Genomic DNA, 24859 nt, shown 5'->3' with positions numbered 1-24859 from the left:
GAATGAAACTGGTGTGAGTTGAGGTTGTATTTTTGGACAGGCTGATTTGCTTTCCTGGATTTACTGTTTTCAGTGATGCTAGGATTACAGTGACATTTATTGTGTTTAAAGCATAGGTAAGTATTGAATGTAACCATACGTTGAGAACAGTTTTTGAAGTAAGTAATGAATTTTTTTTGTCCTTGCTTTTACAAATAAAAATGAAATTGATTTATTTGAAGAAATCAAGTCTATTAAAATTTTCACTTAAACATGAGTTGTTATATTGCTAATGAACTGCACACAACAGAAACATATGGCTATAGCTTCACTAGCAGAATTTTTAGATTCATTCCATGGCTACTTAGGCTGCAGGAGTGGGAAGTTAATATAAAAGAAGGTCCATTCTTTGCATAGCTATAAAACTGAGGCGGTGTTGAATTTCAGTATTGATGACTAGCAATTCTTTTTATTGTGAGGACAAAAAAAATTTACATGCTCCATGGATAGCTCCTAATTATTTTTGTTCATTGAAATACACATGTATTTCTATTACTACACTCACAATTCTAAGTCTTGATGTTCCCTAAATTTACAAGACCTTACATTAGAACTGACTCGGTGCAGATGTCTGTATCTCAAACTGGATTCCCTATATGATGTTGTTTGACTGTATGCTATTTCAGTTATGACTCTAACAGAAGACTCTGACTTGTAGACCTTAAAATGAACATGCTGCAACCAGTTAGTGGTTTTGTTTCATGTATTCAGTCTTAATTAGAGCAGACTTGTAGATTTTTCTCTGATGGCTAAAATCTAAACTATATTTATAGTTAAAGCAGTGTTTCTCAATATGTTTATTTGAAGCTAGAGGTAATATCCAGCTTCAAGTATTTTCCTGTGTTCCACAGTATATTTTCCTATTCCCAAGGATGTGAAAATTGATGTATTGGGTAGTTGTGAGGGTTGGAGCAGAATGTCTATGTAGCTGGTTTTCTTCTGTGCCTGTTGAAAGGTGCTGCATACAAAGTGGAAATGGTGGGCCAACATTTCATCTGTTGTTTATATTCAGAAAATAACAAGAAGGGATAAGCTTCTAGCATTGTCTGAACCCTAGAAATAAAAGATGAAACACTTCATTCCTAGATAAATGACATAATGAAAAAAACCAAGGAATCTTGCACATGAGATATCAAGATGGTAGAATTTTACACAGACGTGCAAAAATCAGGTTGCTGAGAGTGGAAAGATTAATTAGAAAAATTGAGCTGAATTTGGCAATTTCAGGGAGTTTCCAGAATGCCTGTGACTTGAATCTTCCTTCTCCCTTGATCCTTAAAATGCTGTTGACTGCAATTTTGTCACTGATAAGACACAACTGTTTTCTAAGTGGCTTCTTAATAGAAAAGCCTCAATGATTTCAGACTTACAGTTTGATAATATACATGGGAATTTAAATATTACTATTTACATCTTATGTTTAATCTGTTCTTTTTTACAATGGCATCTTAAGTATTGGCTTCTCTGGTTTTTAGCTGGCACTTACTTTGATTTTCACATGCTATTTTAAAAGAACATCCAATTCTGCACTTTTCCTAAGCTTTTCAAAAAATGCTTAATATTGTCTGCAAAAAAGTATCATAGTGAGCCCCACTATAGGTGTACATGCAAGACAACTAAAGGACTATATTATTTTGAAATTGTTCCCTGTGGGAAAGCTGAGGTTCATGAAGGAGGGGGAAGTAGAGGAGTTACCATTGTCTGTGTGTCCCCATGAACTCTTAACTGTTCATAACTGCAAGGTGGAGCCAAATCAGTAATCATCCAGGAAATCCCATCAGTTGTGAAGCTTGAACATCAAATTTGCATTATTTCAGAAAACTTCTGAAAATAATGTAGTATTTAATTTACTGCTTCAAAGAAAAAGAAAATTTGGAAGAAAAGCAATCAAATGCTCTCTCCTGCATGACAGGGTAAGAAGATTCTAATTGGAACATTTTTGTTGTGATCCAACTTTTGCTTGTATATAATCAGATCTCCCTCCCTGACAAAAAATGTACTACTCAATTTTATGGTCAGAAAGCTGTATATCAGACCTAGAACAGAGGATATTCCTCTCTGTTATTTGTGCATACTGGGATGCTGTGCTGAAACAGTTGAGCTTATGAAGGTGACTTTGAGCCTTATGACAGCATTAAAAGTTGCATTTACAGAAAATTATCCTCTGAACTTTGGAACAGGTGATATGAGATAAAGTGTCAGGAAAGACTTCAAAAATTCAAGGGTGGTATCAATATTAGTAGCCTTTGAACTCTTAATATTTTTTGTTGAAATACAACTCCAGACACCATAAAAGTTTAACTATACTTCTCCAAATTCTTCATCCTAACTTGGTGATGGATGCACTGATGGAACAGACAAAAGATGTGGTGATCTTTTCTGAGTCAGTAATCAGGGAAATGTCAGTGATGGAGTCAGTCTTCCATCTGGAAATACATGATATATTGTTCTAGCAACTACCTCTTTAATTCAGTGGGACCACATTTGAGCTGGACACCCTGTGTTTCAGGCTCTGTCTTGGGCAAGGTAAACAACACCTGATGATTCAGCCTTCACCTGAGATGTGTGCCCAAGTACAGGAGTTACTGTCTCACACTAAAAGTTATAAAGACCTCTCTTGACACAGCATGTCACTAAGTGTTACTTTTTTATTATATATAGAAGGAGTCTACCCCTGTGAATTTTTCTCAGATTATGTGCCTGATTTACATAGCAATACAGATGTGAACTCTGAAATACCAATGTCACATTCATTGTTTTCAAATACAGCTTTTATTCCTCATTACAGTGTCCTGCTTCTCACCTGTATCAGAATCCACCTTCACAGAAATGCAAGAGAAAAGCTGTGTTTCTCTTCTTGCTGCAAGGATTTTATTTTTATTAGAGTTACTACTCTTTGTGACATCTGTATACATTTACACTTGTGTGCAGACCAAGTATGTTGTTTTGTTGGAAAGCTGAATGTTTGTAAATAGGGCTCAAGGGGGCAGGATGCTCTGACTTCCATGTTCTTTGTCCAAAGCAGAGAATGCCCCACACAGACACATGCTTCTATTTTTAAGATCCATTTGATATAAATGGAATAATGAGACAAGGGGATAATAGAATTCTTTGGAAAAGAAATAAAAATATTATACCCTTGAAATGGGAATGCATAATAACAGCTTGTGAAACGAGGGGATAATAAAATTCTCTGGAAAAGAAATACAAATATATCCTTGAGATGGGAATGCAGAACAGCAGTTTGTGAATCAAAGGTCCTGTGAACTTTAATAAGTAACATTCCTGTTATTTTCTTGAAACAGCAATTGACAAAACAAGTCATAGCAGTTAATAGTTTTGACACTTTCTTTTAAAATAAAATGTTTTATATTTTTAAATCAGGTCAACAGTGCTAAGCTGCAGTGGTGAAAGACCACTGAACAAGTTTAACTTTGCTTGTTTTTACCTTACAGTTTGATAATTCACTTTTTCATCTGTGAAATCATGTTGGTACTTCCTGGTTCACTGAAGACGTGGCTCAGGATATGGCTTTACTCTGGTGTTCTTGTTGTGACCCATGTAATCTATAGTATTTCTGATTTTGCAGAGCTATTCACTGAAGCAGGAATATGTGGAGAGCAGAGGAAAAAGCTTTTAATAAAAAGTTGGATTGATTTAAAAAAATAAATGTTTCTGCTGACTTGCCACCACAACACAGTTACAGAAATACTTATGCTTGATGTCTCTTTCACAGTATTTTAACTTTTGCTCTCTTTTTTGTTGGTGAGATCTATTAATTGTCTCAATGAGCTATTTCATTATCTTTAGAACAATACTCTTGTTAGTGTCCAGCCATAGTTCTAAGAGTCAGCTCTCTACCTAGAATCCTTGCTTGCACAAATATATTGTGTTCTTCCCAAATATAATTGTTACCTCTGAATCTTTCATCCATGAGCCCTGTATACTCATGTTATGTTTGTTTTGTCAATCTACACATATAAATATACATGTATAGAACAGCCATACTTGCAATTAGAAGGTTGGCTTAGCAAGAAAATTATTTTATTTAGATCAGTATTAATGATTTCTTTGTCGTGTATTTAAGTACTTGGGTATTTATTAGGAGACTTTGTTTTCCACTGGACACAAGATGACTGTTCTTTGGCCTCTGCAGTGACATTGCTATTTTTAAAGAGATGAGGAATCAGTAAAATCGGGGAAAGGAATGCAAATATTGCTTTCTAAATAAGTTGCAGTCCAGTTAAGAGAAGAGATGGCTGGAAAGTTTTGAATCTTGGTGAAATCCTAATGAAGGATTTGAATTCAAGTTTTTATGTATCCTGAAATCTTTATCAGGAAAACAAGTTGAAAACAGGATTTACATTGAAAAAAAGTGTTATAACTACAGGTTGAGGAAGGAGTTGTTTGTCAAGACATGGCAGCATTTGCTTGGTTTGAGTGTGTGCAACTACTGCTTGCTGTTTCAGAATAGTTAAAAACTAAGCTTTGCAGTCCCTGAACACTTTGTTCACCTCATTATCAGCTGGTGATGGCAGAGGCAGGTGCTCCTGTCAACCTCAAGGTGCTTTTCTTGAGGTTCTAGGATGATGGTATTGGAATCTCTTCCTTGCCTGCTAAACTTCATCAGAGTAATGGGGCTGGGGGTGTCTCTTAGGGTAATTTAATTAATGGCAAAACAGTAGTGTTTTATAATAACTTAGTGATTTATTTGGTTTGCTTAGAAGTTAGATTAGAAGGAAATGAAACAAAAATTAAGCAGCACTCCTGTACAGTGTTTGATAAACTGATATCCTAAATTTTCTAGGAAGGAAAGCTGCTTTTTTATGAATGTTTGAAAAAGCCAGGTGTGAGATTACTACCCAGCAACCTCAATTTCTAATATTTGTTTCTTTTATAAAAAAAAAAATTATTACCAGATGTATTCCAAATTCTGTAAATGCTGGTTTTAAATTTTATTTTAACCTGAATATGGTACCTGATATTGGAGTAGGTAGAGCACATATACTGCAGTGTCATTGAATGAATTGAAATTTAAGATCATCAGCATCTTTCATATCAGTCTCTTCTAAAAATATTAAATGTTCTCTGCTGTAGTGTCATCAAAACATACTTAACAAGTGAAGACTTAGATTCAGTCAATATGATAGAATGATCCTTGTTTGCAAATATGTTTTGTATCTCTTGTATGTGAAAATGAATGTGTGAAAGCATTTTAGATTGCTTGACATGAATTAAAAATATTAATTTTATACTGTGGCGCATATTATTTTTATCCTGTGCCACGCCTGGATTATGTATTTCATATTTGAGTCTCAAACTTGCCAAAACATGTTTTTGACCATTGAAGAAATCTGCCTTGTTTTCTGAGATTGTTTTTCAGACCTAAGCAAACAGTATTGTTGTGCTGTGTCACCACAACTTTTTCTGCTGTCAAAATAAATTAATTTTTATTGTCTGAGATTTCATTAATCTTAAAGGCTTTGAATCTAGCATGTATTTTCATGGACAGGAACGTTACTCTTTCCTTCCTCCTAACCATTTGTAGTTTCTTATGCTTTTCTTAACAGCATTCTTTACCTAAATCTTAACAGTCAATCATATTGTGAAAGTAGCAGTAAATTACCACGACCATAACAAAAGAAAGGAGTATAGACAAAACAGATTAATGTGTAAATGTTGAACAAGAAGACCCTGAACAATGACAATGAAAAGAACCCCTGGGATGTCACACTGTTTGTGTAACATCCGTTGTTTTTGTGTTCAGCTATTGATGCCCAGTGGTATGCTTGGAGGTCTTGCTGATAGTTTTAATGCTCAGTAGATATTTGATTTATTTTGTTTAATGAAGAAAACCCAGTATGTTGTCCTAGAAGCTTGCTTTTCAGATTTTACCAGGTTGTTCCCAGCCTACAATTTCCATGTAATTTTTAAAATGGGAACAGCACTGAGCTCAACCGTGCTTTGCCCAGAGTCTTTGCTGCTGTGTTACCTTGGGAGAGGGACATGTATGGAAAGCTTTGATGAACAGTGCACTCAAGGTAACTGCCTTTGTTTTCATTAAAGTTCCTATTTAAAGAATCAACACTCCTTGATCAGACCTGGTGGGTTTCCTGGAAGACAGGAGAAAGAATTTCCTGGAGTGATTAAATATCTCCCTAGAGTGAAGCAGATTTCTCAGTCTCATTTGCCACTCCACATTCCTTAGCCTGCTTTCACCTAGTGTGTTTTATTATTTAAAAAACAAACAGAAAAACCCCAACCTAGTAAAACAAGAAAAAAAAACACCTACCAAAAAAAACACTAAAGAAAAAGATAGGGAGAACTTGTAGCTGCTCGTATCAAAGCTAGTGAAACCGCTACACAATGAGGATACAAGTTGTTTGTGCTTTATTTTCATTTTATTGCACACTGCCATTTGGTGTGAAAAAGCTAAAATTGCTAACTCTTGTGAAGCAAGAGGCCTGTTAGTACTAAGGAATCAAACAGTGTTGTGTATTCTCTGGTGTAATTCACATTTCAGCTTCAAAACCAAATTCTTCTCTGATCAGAGAAGTACAGGTACAGGAATGTATCATGCAGAATTTCATGAATTAAATTTGACCCTAAGAAATTAAATTTCTAAATGCATGTTAGTCTCATGCATTTCTCTTCTGAAGACCTTTCTTTTTTTCAGAAAGGATCCAGAAATATAAATTTCTCAGTCAGCTTCAGTGAAGCTGACTGACTTGCTAGGGCTGAGAGGTACCACAGGCAAGTAGGTGTCTGCTGAAAGACCCACTTAGTGTAAGCTGGCTGCAGATGCGAAGATCAAGCTCTCCTCACTCCGTTCAGTTCTCATCTGTATTCTGCCTTTCTATTGCACTTTCCCCAGCAACCTCCACCACATCATGTAAGTTTATCCTTTGTTTCTTTTAAGCAATCCCTTCCCCATTTGTTTGAGTTTCCATTCCTTCAATTAGTCATACCACAAAAACAATTATTGAAGAGTTGTGAAGGCTCCAGCAAGATGTAGGAGCAATCAGCTGGGACTGGAACCTCCCTCCTGAAGCAGATTTGTCCTCACCATATTGTTGGGAGGCATCTACAATATCAATCATCTGTGAGGCATCTCATTTCTCAAAGGAACATCCAATAGATTTAACAGTTTGTGTTCTCTTTCTTCCCTCACTTTTATCCCCACACCACTTGCTGTGTATATACATAGTACACCCTTAACAGCCTTACCAGAAGTTCAGCTCCCTTATTTCCTGCTGTCCCCAGGGTCAGAAGCTGCTTGTCCTCCTCAAAGAATGCCGATACTCTTCCTGCACATACTTTCCCATACTTCCTACCAAATTCAAAGCTTGTTTTCTTCTCATTTTTGTTAGAGTTAATCACCCTAAACCAGGCTGTCAATGCCACATCTTTGATCTGTGCATCACTCTATTTCATGCTCTCCTCCCAGTTTCATGCCCCCTCCATCCTGAGCTCTTCATGGAAAGACAGGTCCTGCTACTGCCCAGGACAAGACTGAAGTCACTTACCACTTTAAGCATTACTGTTTGGGGCAGGGAATTGCACTTGTGTGCCAAATACACAACTACCTCCTCTCAAAAGTATACTTTAATCAGAGGCTGCAAGGCAATTTCTTTTTTTTTTTGATGGTGAAGAAAAGGTAATAACTGATTTTCCATACTCTGCATCTTTAAGGAAAAGGAACTCTAATGTACAACTTGGTAGGACTCCAGGCACAAGAGGAAATGGGTTATAGCAGTTGTGACTGTGCAGAGCAGATGTTTTGGTTGGCCTGGCTATCAACCATCTGACTCATAATAAATTGTCAGTTCCAGTAAATTCCCAGTTTTCAATTACAGTAGGTAGGATATGAGAAAACAATGCCATTTGGATAGTGTATTTAAAGTGGTTTTGATGGTAATTTTCATAAACAACTCCTACTAACTTTGTAAAAAGATTAAGGATCTTGGAAAGCCAGCAGCTGTAAACATTGAAACATGCATTTGAATGTAAATTGAGATTAATAGAAATTAAAACCAACAAATGGCTGTTAACACAGTGCTGATGCAATTGGAAATAGAATTTTAAGTTTTTCTTTGGAGCTTTGTGATACTCAAAGTCCTTTCATAAGGTATATGGGAGAAAAATTTCTAAATGCCTTCAGACTTCCATTTTCGTCTCTTCTGTCCTTCATTTATACTTTCACATGGTCTCTTATTCTTGAGAAAATGCATACTTTTAAAAATGCATACTTAAGGAACCTTTCCTCTGCACTGGCTAAGTAGGAAAACAGTGAATTAAAATCAAATACCATGAGTTTTCTGTTTATGAAAAGTTGTATTTATTTTTGTAAATTGTATATTGTTGCTAGGTTTCTGTAATAGAAAAAAAAAAAGTCTATGGGTTGAAAACGTCTAGATTTTTTTGTTGTCGTTCTTTTCTCACCATGTTGCTTTGGAGGTTTTGACAAGGATGAGGTTCCATTGTGCAAAGTATTCGGTAAACATAGGAAACCCCTTGCAGTTCTTGAGAAAGAAAACTATTTTCAGTTTTAAGGGATATATTCATTTTTTTAATGTTTGATTTGAATGGACATTTTCAGAAATGAGAGAAATATTTTTTTAAGACATAGTAGCAAGGTGGCAGAAAGGCACCATGAAAATCTGTGTTGGATATTTTACTCTGCAATGTTCTAGAGGCTTGTTTTTTTAACTATCAGGCATGAGACTGTTGTGGAAAAATTAATAGGTGTGCATTATCACATGTTTAACTAATGATCTCAACCATTTTTGCATTCCGTTTTTAAACCTCAAAATTCCTGTGGCCCAGGATGAGTTCTCTGTTCAGTTAGAAGTTCATTTTAATAATGCCTTCTGTAGAGTCTTGTGTAGAAAAACTTCTGTGAGCATAAAATGGCACTTTTATTATGGCAGTTCTAATCTTGAAATCTAATATTTATAGAAAATTGCCATTCTGCATTCTTACAAAGTCAGTTTTTCTTGAATATGAAATTAATTTGTTTAATAAAAGCATCTATTGTGTTGTAAGTTATATACAAATTATAAGAAGAAAAAGTATGGATGCTTAAATATTAAAACATGAGATGTGACTTCAATTCAGCAGCCTCTTTTTTTTTTCTTTTTTTTTTCCTAAAAGGGTATAATATTGCCAAAGCAGTTGGATGTCACTCTATCTTTTGAAGCCAGCTGAAAAACAAGAATAGAGGTGACTCTTACTTTGCTGCTCTATTCAGATCTGGTCTGTTCTTTGATATAAATACATGTGCAGAAGTAGGAAAAGGAAAAATGCTGTCTGCTCAGGGTTTGATAAGAAGCATTAAAACAGCATTTGCCCTTGGACACTGTGGTGTAATGAAAAGATCTCAGCCCCTGTTCTGGGCACATGGCATGGCCTGGTATTGGAAGGCTCCATCTTCTTACCTGATCACTTACAAGTTTCTATAGATAACTAGGACAGAGATCACTGAAAAGGTTAAGTTGTCTCTAACTGGCACAGACAACATCAAAAAAGTTTATTAGCTGCCAAGTTTTCCACAGTTTATCTGTAAGACATGTGGTTTTGGTTTGGTTTTATAAACAGCAGCTCTAATAGATACACCAGTGTCAAATGCAGTTCTAGCGAGCAGCTTCTTCCATAAATAAAATAACAGAGGCTGAAAGGAATAAATGGTATGGTGTCAGGTAGAAGGTGGTTCATTGTAAATCTGTGGCCACCTGAGCAATAAGGTTGAGCAGCTTCATGGTGTTATTGCTCTGTGTCTTTTAAAACCTACAGGAATGCTGTTTTGGGGTCTTTTTTAAGTAACAATTTTCGTTTCTCAGAGCTGAAAATATGCATCCATTTGAAAAGTAGTAGTTATAGAAGAATGCCAGTTTCTTTACATGGATTTGCATTGGACAGTTGCTGTATGAACATAACAGTACTCTGCTGGCAGCAGGAGTTGCAGTCATGTTTGTTGTGTGTATTTTTGTAAATGGAAAAATACCATGTCTCAATTTATTGCTCTTACTTCACATTTCATTTTACTGCAACTTAACATGAAAAGATACAGAGATGATTTATGTGGTTGTGTGGGCTTTTTTCCCCCTGGCATGAGTCTTCATATGAAGTTCACTAGTGAGCACAGAAAATAGAATATAATATTACTGTATGTGTTAATGGATGCTGTAGTGGCATTCATCTAATCTGTTTCGGAGTTGGGTTTTTCTGTTCCTTGTTTTGACTTTGTTCAATCAGTAAGCACCTGATAGTATTCCAGAAACTGGTCTTACACATGGTGTCAGGCTGTGTGTGCACATCTACCTTTAGCACTAATAATGAATGCCAGACTAAAGAGGGGATTTACTGTCCATGGCAGAGCTGGATGCAGCACTACAGGTGGGGTCTCAGCAGAACAGAGTAGGGGGGCAGAATCCTCTCCCTCGTCTTGCTGGCAGCACTGCCTGAGATCCAGCCCAGGATCCAGTTGGCTTTCTGAGCTGCAAGTGCACGTCACAGGGTTACATTGAGCTCCTCATCAACCTAACCATTTTATGTACCTGTCATCTCTTGAAGAATGCCCATTAAAATAAAATCTTTTTAATTGTTATTAGCTTTAAAAGGGTTGCTGTTCAATCTCTCTTAATAGTTCTTTTCGTTTGATTGACAATTAGCAAATTAATGGGGAAAAGCCAGTTAATGCTATAGTCAGCTTCAGGACTGAAAGCTGTTCCTTATTTAATTTTTTTTCCTTAATGATGGAAATACATGAAATACTGGGGAAAAGGTCAGGGTATATTGTACTCTTAGGTATATTTTGTTAGTTGTCTTGTTGATAAAGGTTTTGTAATCTGTTCTACTTTCTCTAGTCCAGATGATAGTACCACTTAAAAACGTAACACTTAAAGGAACATTTTGGGGTCACGAGATCCTATCCATTGCTGTTACAGGCAGTCACATCCCACAACACCATCCATGAACTGATCACAGCAGGATAACAGCTATTGTTTGTGCTCACCACTCATATGGAGTGTGGTCCTGCGACTTAGGGTTAAAACCATGCTCTGATTTCCAGCCACAGGGTGCTCATGACCATTTTACAGGCAGTTCTACAGTTAGCATAGTTTTCTTTCATCTGTCACAAGTGAGCTGCACACCAAGGCAGAATTTAAGAAAACACTGTCAGCTCTGTCTCATTTTTCATCTAAGACAATTAGGCTTTTTTAAGACCCATTCTTCCCTGCAGCTTATCACTAAGTTTCTTGGCATGTAGTGTTCTGCACATAATAGCTGGTACACAGCTCGTCTCTCTGGACTTTAACAGCTCCGGTCCTGCCAGAGCTTCAAATGGCACGAGATTGCCTTCCTGAAACCACGCAGCAGTCACTTAATTTTTTGTTCTCCCCACACAGGGCAGGGCCTCCTAAAAATATTTAAGTGGTTTGCCTGTTCCTTCCTCACAGCTGCCTGTAGGACAGAGCATACCAGGGCACTCTGCACCATGTTGATCATGCTTTGAGTACATATCTTATTTCCTCTCCTATTTTTCCAAAACAGATAAGAACAAAGGCATCTTGGCAAGTTGCTATGTACATATGAACAAACATGTTGGAAGATTTATTTGTGAGCAGAAAGTGGCACCATATTATTTGCTGTCAGTGAAGGTGACTATGCTGCTAACTGATTACTTTCTAACTAGAGGTCAAGAGCCTAAATGAAGTTGTGCATGGCAGAAATACACTTGTTGGTACTGCATGTGATTTATGAATTGGAGGGACATCAGGTCCTAACCAGAAACAATTTGTTCTAGATGATCCCAAAGCTGTAACTGATTGTTCTGATTAAAGAAAGCCTCAACTGTGAATGCATTAAGTTGTATTTAGCATGCTTTTTTTTTTTTTTCCTACAGTCCTTTCCTGGAGTCTGCAGTCTTTGCTGAAAGCAATGCATAGGTTTAATTGGCAGGAATCTGGGGGGCAGTGACTTCTAGATATAAATTTCTAATTACAAAAATGTTTTCCATCAACAACAGGAGTTGAATACAATACACTAGAAAGTTTGAATCATGGACTACTTTGAAAAATAACAAACACAGAATTTGTGGTCATAACTCAGTGATATTACAACATTTTAAAAAAATCCTTTGGCATTTGCGTCTGATGTCACGCCAGGAATTCCTCAAAATGAAATCTGTATCTTTGCTGAAATTTATAGTTCACTGAATTGAAGAATTGTAGTACTGTATACTTCATAACTCAGTAATTTTGTTCTGTTACATTAAAGGAAATTAAGCAGATCAAAATATTTATTTAAAGTGCCAATATAGTAAGAAAGAATAAATTTGCAACCTGTTTTGCAATGGTTACAGTTTAGATGCCTCGCTTAAGCATCTCCTAAATAAATTTGTGTTTGACTTACTAGTTCTTATCTGTAAGCTTTTAAATAATTTGGTTGGTTATTTACCATTTTATATTGCTTTTCTGCGTACAGGATGTGAATGAAGACCCTGGAGAAGATGTTGCACTCCTCTCCGTTAGTTTTGAGGACGCAGAAGCCACTCAGGTTTTTCCTAAGCTGTACCTCTCCCCACGTATTGAACAGTAAGTGAGGGGTTTTTTTCTAGAATGTTTTATTCTACTTTATCTCAGCACTTTTCAATCTTTTCCTGATATGTGTGATAACATACTAGGTGATAACATACTATTGCTGTAAATTGCTTAAAGTTATAGTGGTTGCTTTGAGTGTGTGTGTGTGGGGTGGAGAAATGATAGATCTTCTCTCAGCTAGTTTTGTTTGTATGTGATATTCTTGTAGCATCACAATCTCTGAAAACCATGTTTGTCCTTTCTTGGGGCAGTATATTTTGAGTGCCTTCTATGGTGCCACATAGTGATAGCTTTTGTGGGAGGAATCTAATTTTTTTTCTTTTGGAAGGTAAGTTCTCTATATAAACATAACATGTTTGAATAAATTATTATTGTAGAAGCTAAAGAACTTGTTTAACTTTTGGAATTTGCAGCTTTAGTAAATTACTTTTTTCAGGAGAATATCTGAATATTTCATTTTAAGAGCATTGAACCTTACTGATGTGTTTACCAGTTGGCACATTTGCTGAAAAGTGGATTTTTACTCCTAAAATGAAAGACTGGAGACTAAAAATCAATCTGTTTTCATTAAATTTTTTTCTTCCTTTTCTGAAATTGAAAATGTTTTAATGCTTCTCCTTGTCTTCAGTATTTCAGTCTTGTAATGCTTAAAAAAATAACTATGTTAGACTTTTCAGGTATACCACCTTCAAACTGGTGTAGCATTGTTTCAGTGATGTGTTTTAGGTAATAGGGCAGTTGACTTTCCTCTGAACTGTTGATGACTCTTCTGTGTAGAGGAAAGATGGGAAATACTGATTACTAGAGTTTTATAATAAATGGGGATAAAGTTTGTATGAGTGCAGAAACATGGTATCTTGACATTTTGGTCAACAGAGTATCATTCTGGATAAACTCTTGAATGCAGTTTAGAAAATAAAAACCAGAATTTGACTTAGATAAAGACATAAGACTTCCAGGATACTTTAAGAAAATGTAGGTTACATGTGCATGTGCAAACACATAGATAATGTGTTTAGTAGCTTTCACATTTTCATATTTTTCATCAATTCATTCCTTTTTGTCAGCATCAGTTGAGGGAATAATTGTAGTCAAATATGTAATTATCCTTCTGTGTTCCAAAGGATTCTTTTTCTGAACTCTTAAAAGCAAATGGGCTACCATTAGTTTCCATTGTATTTCCAGCTGTAGTCACATGTTGATGGTTAAGTATGTTTCAGGCCACCCAGGTATATCTGTCTAAATCATCCACAAGCTAATGAATACGTTGCGTATTTTCCCACTTGCAGCAGTATCTTTAGAAAGATGTTAACCTCTTGATACCTAGCAGAATAGCAGTACAAAGGAAGTCTTTGTCTCTCTAAAAGTATTGCATTTTCTCTCAGTGCCCTAAAGAGCATCTGATTTTAGATGTGTGATGTAGAGCGATACAGCAGAAAGATACTTGAGTGGTATTGGTATGTAGCTGACATTCTGGTGTATTTATGGCTTTTGTCATTTATAGCTGATGCAGTAATGTTAAAATCATGCCAGTAAACCCTGGAGTCCTGTGCCACACCTTGTCACATTATCTGTGTGTTGAGATTGAGATACTTATCTCATCTAAGTCAATCTGTCTTTCTGCATTTGTAACATTTTCATCACAGTATCTAGGTACTGATAATGCATAATTACTGAAGTTGCTTGTGAGCTGTTGCACCTTCCTTTATGCTACTGGCTACTTGTTATGTGCCATGAAAAAATGTATGGGTATGTTTTCAGTGTGTTTGTAAAATTGTGTTTTAATAGCAAATATACAATCCTCTCTTGTTCTTTCCCAAAACCAATCTCTGCTGTGTTTAGCAGGGGCTGACAGTCTAGATATTTAACTTCCCAATGTTTGGGAACTGAAGCAACAATGTGTACTTCTTTATACTTTTTGCCAAAAGTATAAAAAGCCTCAAGAAGCCCTCAGGATTAGTTTAATGACTTGAGGCTGTGGCATGTTACATTTGAATTGTGTTCTGCTTGTAAAGATCTTTCCTACTGCTCACAGTAATTGGATCTACAAAAGCCATGTAAGCAAATTACCAGTGTATTTTTTCTGTGCAGCAGATTTTGAGGTGTTCCAAGTAATGGTTGATAGTTCCTAACATAACATTCCCAAGAACTCAACAAAATGTGAAAAATACCAAATTCCCACAATTATTTTGCTAACACTAAAATGGGTTCACATTAGGAAGAATGAGCAAACAGAAATAGCATTTTCCTGACATATGAAATAACATTTCAGGTTTGTAGAGCAGTAAGAGGAAAAGGGCCTGTTTGTGTAAAGTGAGTTATCTCCTGCTTTCCCAGGAGGTTTCATTGCTCTTGTGCTCTGACATATAAACACACATTCCCACATTGCCCTTTCTAAAAATGATACATACCCACAGATCTTGTCAGCAAATCTGGGTCCTAGGAATGCGAATATAGGATTTTTGCTTTGAAGGGTTTTCATAAAACACATTTGCTCTGTTTTTTTTAATTGATAGTAGGCATAATAATACTAAGACTTGGACTGCACTGTCATAGACTCTGTAAGAGAGATTTCCAAAATCAGGGAAGTGTCCAACTTTTAGGTTTGAGGTGAAGATGTTAGTACACTGATTGGGTTGAAAAGGTTCACATATTGAAGCAGCAGGTAGAAATGCAGTAGAGAAGAGTTGTGGATCATTCAAGTCAGTACTGGTGCTTTATTGGCTTGTATGGTGTGATGTCTGGTTGCAAGAGTGTCAAGTGCAGTTCTTACAATCAACCAACCAAACCCACATTTAGGGATGGGAATTGCTTGTATTAATTTGTAAAAATCTCATCAATAACTATTCATAACAATACCTGGTTTAATTCTTTCATTAAAACATGCTAATTTAAAAGTTTGTTTCGATACTATTTGTTCAAAACACATTAACAGCAACTTTTAATGTTTCCTTCATTTGAAATCAGTCACTTAAAAAGCTTACATTCTATAGTTTTAACAATTCTTCTGACTTTTTATTGCAAAACAGATAAAAAGTTATGCAATAAACTTTTATGCAATAAACTGCCAATAGCAGTTACTTTCAATTATTTCAAAATTAGACCAAGATAAAATGAAACATGGGATTTTTATGAGATGTATTTGTTTTTAAAAAACTACCATCTTTACTGTAGTATCATAGACAACAGTTTCTGCACACTTCTGTAGGAAGTGGTAAGCTGAGAAACCACACAGACTGACCACACAACTGAGAGATTGGTGCTTGTCAGCATCCATGAGTGTGTCCCCAGCTCATCCTTCCCTTCCTCCCACCTCAGGGCAGGGGACTTGTCTCAGCATGCTCTCCATCCTCTGCTGTGAGCTGCTGAGCTTTGGGAACAGGGTCATACAGCTGAGCTAGGTGGGCACAGCCATGCTCTAGGGCATGGTAAGGACCTGCTGGGATATTTACTCTTTATGTCTCTGATGCATTTCCATGAGTGATTCATAGTGGCTCTAAACCTGTTGGTAGAGAAAGCATCTTGTTGTCCAATATTGCCTTCCTAGTGAAGGGATACTAGATACTTGTATGGGATGGAAATTTATAATAAAACTGCCCCTCATCTCTTTGTTTCTCATTTATTGAAAGTCATTAGACTCTAAATCCAAAGAATCAGTGCAGGATTGAACAGCTGATTTCTAAATTAATGCTTAAAAATTTGTGTCAGCATACTACACATGAATGTGGATCAGAAGTTTTTGGGCTTTTTTCTTAACAGAAAAAAATTCAATGTATGTAATTTTTTTTTCTTTTGTGAGTCATCCATGCTAAAGAACATAAAAATGGGTTCATCTTGGTTCACATTTTAAGAAAAAACTATATTAGGGTAGAAACGCTGTTGCTCAGTGAATGCTGTGTTCCCTGTGTTCACAGAAATAATCCTGCAATAAACACTGTTGTCCTGGAGGGCTTTTCTCTGATAAATACAGACGTGAATATGCTAAGAAAACCAGCTGTCAGTAGAAGTTGTTTTGCTTAAATGGATCAGGCTCCATGCTTTGGGGACTGAAATGGTCGTTTTTTACTGGTCTGGGAGCTGTGCCAGAGGGTTCTTCGTGACTGAGGGTGGTATGCAGAGTTCGGTGACTGCGTTTAACCTTCCCATACAGGCAGGGGAGAATAACAAGAACCTGATCTGAACTCTTTGGCTTTGAATGTTCCTCTATGTATTTCACTGATGGAAGAAAAAATTGAAGAGAAAATGAAATGTGTGTTTGCTTTGAGGTGTTTCCTGTCTGTTACCTGTGCTTTCTGCTGGGAGTTGGAGGAGGAAAACCATAGAATATTACCCATTTACTGCTGAGTACTGCCTCTTGCTATGTTTGAGACACAGGGGAGCTGTTAAGCGCTTCACCTTTGAAGTTGGCATGCCATGCTGCCTCCAGCAGAAGCCTGCTGTTTCAGACAGATTATGAATACACAGTCACTAAATGAATGATTGTGCTTAGGCCTTTTAATATGTCTGCTTCGTAGAAGTCAGAAGATCTTCAATTTGGCATACTAAAATGTGATTATTCTTGTGAATTGATGATTTCAGTAGAATTGTTAGTAGTCATCCATGGCAGTCCATGGCTTCTTCAAATCCCTTTGCAGACATGGGAAGGAGAAGGAATGGCAGTTGCTTTGCAGAGCTTCCTGTTCCATTAGGCTTTGTTTGGTCAGTGCTGGGCCAGTGCATCAGACATATTTACTGCCTGCTGTGTGTGCCATGCCCCCATCAGCCAAGGCTTCAGAAACTATAGCCAGTACCATAACCTGATTGCCAACCTAGCACTGCTTTGTACTCTTCTTGTGTCCACAAAATAATCTGTTTTGCTGCTACCAGCTTTTGATGGCCTGTTGGCAGCTCCAGAAGAGATCAGGACAGACTGGGACTGGCAGTCAAAGCAGATTGACTTGTATTTCTATTCCAGGTGTTCAACTGTACTGATTGTTCTTTTTTTTCTTCCCTCTGAAGCTGCTATAGAGCAATTAGTGAAAATAGTTGTAGGAGAGCTAAGATTATGTGTCCATCATCTAAATGGTGCTTTAATGCTGGATATGTTAATGCTGTCTTTAAATGGCTCAGTTAGTGAGATTTTAAAGTCAGTTAAGAGACTAAGCAATTAGACCTATTTGTTGAGGTATGAAATACTTGAGGCAGTTCAGTGGGACCACTTCTGTTGCTAGGTAATGAGGTACCAGTTTCCCTGTATAGGAGATAGGGACAGTTTTTGATCTGACATACCTTTTGTGGCAATCCAGAGCTCAGTGTTGCCTCAAGTCTCAGAGCAAAACTTAGAGCTGAGTATTGGGAAGGGTTTGTGTCTTCCAGAGGTTTTGTCAGGCTCTGAGGGTCACCCTGTATGTTTAAGGTTCTGTTATGTGATGGTGGAGGGAGTATTTTTACATGATATATCAAGCATTTTATCACTTAAAATATTTTCTTGTATGGTTGAAATACACATATAGAAAAATTCATTACTAAAAGATCACAAAAGAAAATGAAAACATGATTCAACACAGCCCTCTTCAACTCCCTCTGCATACTTTTGACTAGGGTAGAATGGTCTACAGAAATTTCACAAATTTTAAATCCATTTGATTCCTTTAGATTTAATCTCTCCATTCATTTGTTGCCCTTTTTCACTTGTGCACATGTAATTTATTTCAGGCTACCCTAATTAAACATCCAATTCTGTATCATGTTAGTTGTCATGTGCTATGAGTATGCCACCTTTTATTGTGTTTCAACACAGGAATTTCTAAGTGTCATTATAAATCTGTACTCGACTAAAATATCTTCCTCGGGATTTTATTGTGATATCACTGCCTCTAGGCATGTTTATCCACCTACAAAGAGTGATAATGAAGAAAAAACAGAACAAAGTAATTTTTTGAGGGGACATCAGACATTATTCATTAAGGTGTTCTTGATTCTTTACTGTTGCCCATATGTTTAGACTTGTATTTTTGTACAGTGAGATTGTTAAAAGCACTTTTAATTAGTCAAAACTAATTGCTGTCATCTTCATTACTAGCTAGGTCAGTACTTAGTATTTTTAAAATCTTCCTCTCTATCTGCAATAGGGGTTACTTTTTAAATTACTTTCTTAGATTGTGTTTATTTTGATACTGAAATTCATTTCAGGAACAAAAGGTCCTGAAGAACTCTGGACCAGTGGTATGGACCGTTTGAACTCCTTGAAATGTTTTCTGTAACATTAATTAGGCTGACGAAAGAAATTTGTAGGTTTCATCCTTTTTTTGTGTGTCTTTTGGTATGGCTGTAATAGGGTCTGGTAACTGGGGTTAAATGTTAACCTAAACAATTACTGACTAGGTGTTTCTTCAAAATGCAATGGATAAATCTGGTTCAGGTAAAATTCATATATAGGGGAATTTGGCGTTTTACTGGGGCCAATTTATTTTTCCTTTCAGTGATAACATCCTGGTGTTAAATTCTGCTTTTAAAAAAAAGGGTAACAGTTAGATACAAAGTTAGATTGCTGGAAATCACAATTGAAGCAGTAGTTTCTCTGTTATTAAACAGACTTAATTCCAAAGACTGCCTCTTTGGAGTTAAATTGCTCTTGCAGAGGAAAAGTGCTTCAAAGTTACTGACAGCATCAAATTTTAAAATTACCTGACAAGTTTGAGGCTTCTGGTAATTTATCAGTAAATCTAATCATAGAATCATTTAGGTTGAAAAGTATCTTTGAGATCATTGTGTTCAAATGTAAACTCAACACTGCCAAGTCCACCATGTCCCTAAGTACCACATCTGCACATCTGTTAAATACCTCCAGAGATGGGGACTACACAACTTCTCTGGGCAGCCTGTTCCAGTGTTTGGCAATCCTTTAGGTGAAGAAAAATTCCCTAATACCCCTAATATCTAAACTTCCCCTGGTGCAACTTGAGGCAATTTCCTCTTCTCCTATCACTTGTTGTTAGTGAGAAGAGGCTGACTCCCACCTGGCTTCATTGTGCTTTCAGGTAGTTGGAGAGCAAGATAAAGTCCCTCCTGAGCCTCCTTCTCTCTAAGCTAAACCCCTTCAGCTCCCCCAGCCTCTCCTCACAGCACTTGTGCTCCAGACCCTTCACCAGCTCCTTTGCCCTTCTCTGCACTCGCTCCAGCACCTCGATGCTCTTCTTTTAGTGAAGGGTCCAAAACTGGGCACAGCACTCAAGGTGTGGCCTCCCCAGTGCTGAGTACAGAGGGATGAACACTGCCCTGGTCCTGCTGGCCACGCTGTTTCTGATACAGGCCAGGATGCCATTGGCCTTCTTCTCCACCTGGACACACACTGGGTCATGTTCAGCTGCTATTGGCCAGCACCCTTGGGTCCTTTTCCACAGGACAGCTTTTCAGATACAGTTGCCCAAGTCTCTAGTGTTGCAAGAGGTTGTTGTGCCCAAGTGCAGGACCCAGCACTTCACCTTATTGCACCTCATACTGGCCTCAGCCCATCGATCAGGCCAGATTCCCCTGCAGAGCCTTCCTGCCCTCCAGCAGATCGGCACTCCCACCCAACTTGGTGTCATCTGAAAACTCAAACAGGGCCACTTGATCCCCTCGTCCAGATCATCAGTAAAGATTTTTAAACTGAACTGGCCCCAATTCTAAGCCCTGGGGAATCCCACTAGTGGCCAGCTGCCAGCTGGATTAACTCCACTCACCACCACTCTCTGGTCTGGCCATCCAGCCATTTTTTTACCCAGTAAAGAGTGCACCTGTCCAAGCCGTGGGCTACTAGCATCTCCAGGAGAATTTGGCACCAAGTGATGTCAAAGGCTAGTCAGTGACAACATCTGCAGCCTTTTCCTCATCCACAGGGTCACCCTGTCACAGAAGGAGACCAAGTTGATCAAGCAGGACCACCTTTCATAAACCCATGCTGGTTGTGCCTCATCCCCTGATTGTCCTGCACATGCCATGTGGTGACACTCAAGATAATCTGCTCCGTGACCTTTCCCAGCACAAGGCCTAACAGGCCTCCTTCTGATCCTTCTTGTAGATGGTCATTACATTTGCTGATGTCCAAGGGGACATCCTTGGTTCTCCAGGACTGCTGGCAAAGGATGGAAAGTGGCACAAGCAGGTCATGGAAGGCTTTTCTTTCAGATCAGAGCTGAGATTTAGTTGTTCTGCTGTATTCATTCTAACTGGGTAATAATTACCAAAACTGTCAAGCAGTAGTTAAATGAGTTAATTAGAATCTTGGCAGAAAATGCAGTGGGTATGGAAAGGCACATTTATTCAACAGTTATGAAATCTCAGATTTCCTAGAGTACACTTTGAACCCGCTTTTGTTGCTGCGTGGGTATTTTTCCCAGTTCTTGATGTAAATGCAAACCCACCACTACAGAACGTGGTATCTTAACAAAGTGTGCTTTCTTGATGTTGATTTTTGCATATTTGGGATATGGGGTTTGCTTTCTGAATATGGTGATCAAGCCATTTGTTTTCAGACAACTTCATTCTGATTGTGATCTGCATATTAGTGTTCTATCTTCAGACTTTTCCTATTTTATTATTTAAAACAATTAACAAAACTTCAACTACTGTTTAATGCTGGCTTCCAAATGTCTGTATTCAATTGGTACAAATCTCTGACCACTGGAAAGTGAAAAGTTAAGGATTTTCAGATACAGCCTGTGACAAGTGTGAGCACAGACTCAAGTTGTATGTGAAAGACCTCAGTTTTGATTGTCTCTGTTGTCTTCTCCCTCTGCCCCCCATCCCCCCACAGGGGAGAGCTGGTAGTTCCTGCTAGGAACCACATTCCTGTTACTGATGTTCCAGGAGGGAATGTGGCAGTACAGGGAGCATGAATTATGGCAGAGGAACTGAGGAGTGTGGGGAATCTGATGGGCAGGAGAAAGAATATAAAGGGAGGGGTCTTGGCCCCACTGTTTGTGTGATAAAAGATGGTAGTGCACTCTTTGACATTACCAGAAGGGCTGGTTTCCCTGCCAACTTGCCCTTTCCCATACACTTCTTGACCCCACAGTACTACTGGGTATCACCTCTCAATTTCCTTTGCTTTCTGCCCCCCATATTTCCTGCAAATAATCAGTGGCATTTAAACTTGATGCCTTCTTGAAAGGAACATTTAACAATTAATACCTCCTTAAATATCCATTGTAGGAAGATGCCATTTTCCCAAAATATATAATGGCTGATTTTTAAAATGTGACTACAGAATTTCTGGGGGTTTCCTTTTCCCTAATTATTGTCAAGAATGTGGTTCATTGTATTGCTTCTTTTCTTTAAGGCATATGAGACAGTCACAGTCTGTCCAGCTGTACTTAACTGCTACAAGCTGCTTGGCTGATTGTGACTGGACCTACCTGGAGAAAATGTATAAAATACATTATCAAGGGTGAGACTTTTTTATTGAACAGTCTTTTCTTAGATAACAGATTCCCCTTCAGGAATATTGTGCTTCTTTCCTAGGAGCTTTACTCTGAAGAGTCCCCTTAAAAAAACCAAAAGGATTTGTTGAATTTTGAACCTGGCACAGGCATCCTGTAACAATACTAAAGTTCAGCTATGTTTAAATGAAAGTGCAGACTATAGGCAACAAATCATGTGGCTATTGTGTTAATGAATGGGACTCTTTTTATGTATAGTTTGGAAAAACACACTTGTGTGTCAACAAGGAATATTACAGAATTTAAATGAGAGATCTTGTGTGTGATATTTAGAATGTGCATGCAGTACGTGTCAAACAATCCACGGAGGAAGACAAGTTAAATTTGGCAAGAACTGAAAATTAAGATGATGAAAGTGTAGATTCTTTTTAGTTGGATTTTAAAACTAAATTCTTTGAGCTGGTTTCTGGTCAGGGGCCACTAAAAATAAATGGAGAAGAAACTTCATCCATTTAACAATTTCAGTGGGCAAAACTCTCTTAGTATTGAAGTTGCAGACACCACAGTGCAGTGGAAAAACCTGTACAAATAGAGCGAAACAATTCTGCTTGCAGATATTTGCTGCTGAAGCCAATGAAAGGGCTGTGCTCTTCTGTGTGGTTTAGTGATGTCAAGCACTACTTGCTGGAGGCAGCTGTGCTACTGCAATGCTTTCCTGACCTTAAATAGCCTATATGCTGGGTAATGCAAGTGTTCAAATATAAATACAGGGCACGTAAGGACAGAGGGAGGCCAGAAAAGCCGTCGAGGCCCCTTCCCTCCCCTGAGTTAGTCAGTGTCTTCCTCAGTATTCTTCTCTTCTGGTATTTATCCAAGAGATTTACAAACCCGTTCAGACTAATTGTTCCCTTGTGTTGCCTCAGTACTGTTTATTCCATATGTTAAGTGCTGCGTGCGAAGCAGTTCTGCTCTTCAGTGTGGCTGCTGCTTGCTTTCCTTTCCTTTTCCTTTCTTTGAGGTTGCCTTTGATATTAACTCAAACAGTTGTGCAACCTCTGTCTGTCCTGGGAGGCTGTGTGTGCCCACTGCTCTTCCCTGGACCTCTCCACGCAGGCAGGGCTTTCTGGAACATTCTGTGGAGGTAGTTCCTTCAGGTCATGTTTTTGGTCGACTTCCCAGATTTATTTTTTTTTCTTTTGCTCTGTAATGGGAAGATGGTTAGATGACATGATGTGTAATTATGTAGTGATCCTCCTAATTTGTTCCATGGCTCAAACATTGTGTTCCTTTTGTGCCTGTAATGAATGTGTAACTTGCTTTCTACCTCCTCAAATCCTGTTGTTTTAAATTGGTACTCTTGTTTTTGTTCATTTACCTATCCCTTAGGTTTCTCATACTGCCTTCCATTGGGTTTTTATTTCTTTACATTCCATCTCTCTTTCCTGGTTTCTCTTTTGGCTGTTAGTTTTCAGCTCTGCACACATCTCTGAAAATTTGTTTTGTTTTTGAGAAGTGAGGCTTTGTTTTTTGCATACCAGGTAACAGTTTTTCCTGCAGTTGACATAGAAACTGCAAGGAGAGTAGAATGATGAATGTACATCCTGACAAAGCAAATCTTGTTGAAAGTTTAGGTAACATTTGATCTATAAAAACCTAGCAGCCCTTTTAATTGTGTGATACAGAGAATCACTGCATGTCCAGAACAATCATTTAGTGTTGTCTACAACTCCAGTGCTTTTGTTGTTCTTAATTTTGAAGTATTTTAACATTAGTATTTTAAACTCTGTTTATTTTTTTTAACATTATTTGTCTTCAGAATTAATTGTTTCCATTTATGAAAGGAGGGAAACCTTCAAGATTTTTATGCAACAGTGAAAGCAAAAACATTTCATTATATTGTATTTATCTACATTGAATTGAAAAAAACTTTTTTCCCCTCTGTGACAGTATTCTATTTAGACTACATGTCTCAGCATGAAAAAGATGATATTTCTCATTACTATGAATTTCTGTACTGTCTTATCATAGTATGGCGTTAAAATTTTGGAGGTCACATCAATTCATAAAATACATCAGGTGCCTTAACCCAGGATAGCTGGAGTGGTTTTGTAGGAAATTCTTTTGCAGCAAGTAAGGGGTAGTTCTCACACCAGAGTTATAGAGCCCTTTGTTGCAAAGGAACTCTGAATCATCTGGGCCAGCTTCCTGCTTGGCATGGGACTGCCACCAGCACTAGGTCAGGTTTTGTGTTGCAGTCTCTCCATGGCTTGAGCACTTTCCAGTGGAGATCCTACAGGCTCCCTGAGGAGCCAGTCTGCTGCTCTGCCACCCTCCTTAGGGGAGGACCTCTTCTCAAAGTCCACTCTGAGACTCCCAAGGCCTCAGTTGTCCCAGTCCTTGGAACATGAATGTCCCTTCAGACAGAAGCTGTGCAGTTGGTCATAGCAGTATTGCACAATGTCATTAGCTGTATGCCATGTACTGCAGGGTGGAAGCAGAGGCTTTTTTGGTGAGTCTCATCCTGCTTCTCCAGCAGCAGGGATGGGTGAGTTCTCAAGGACATATTGCTATCCAAGATTTGTTCTGGCTGGAGGTCATGATGAGCTGGTAGAAAGTCAAATTAAGTTCTCTCACTGCTGTCACAGTGAAGAGATAGCATAAGGAACAAGGGCATGAGTTTTCTGCATTCTGACAAGTATCACAAATGCATGGTCCTTTTGGACTAGCTGCTGCATGACATAAATTAGAGCAGTGCATTGGACCCCAAATATTGAATAATTTGGGTCAGTATTATGAGTGGTGTTATGCCATGCAACA

General features: G+C 37.9%; 1 protein-coding gene across 1 annotated transcript in view; it reads left to right on the top strand.

Moving 5' to 3' along the window:
• BABAM2 (BRISC and BRCA1 A complex member 2) overlaps positions 1–24859 on the top strand; it is a 164673-nt gene that overhangs the window by 75037 nt on the left and 64777 nt on the right. The window contains exon 7 of the mRNA XM_071428010.1: positions 12526–12635. Within this exon, the coding sequence (XP_071284111.1) occupies positions 12526–12635 (110 nt within the window). The remainder of the gene's footprint in view (positions 1–12525; positions 12636–24859) is intronic.

This window comes from Agelaius tricolor, unplaced genomic scaffold (genome assembly GCF_023055355.1).
Source record: "Agelaius tricolor isolate 1412-34295 unplaced genomic scaffold, bAgeTri1.0.p SCAF_1, whole genome shotgun sequence".
Classification (NCBI taxonomy): domain Eukaryota; kingdom Metazoa; phylum Chordata; class Aves; order Passeriformes; family Icteridae; genus Agelaius; species Agelaius tricolor.
The sequence above is the reverse complement of the archived record's forward strand: the minus strand, read 5'-3'. Positions and strand labels throughout refer to the sequence as shown.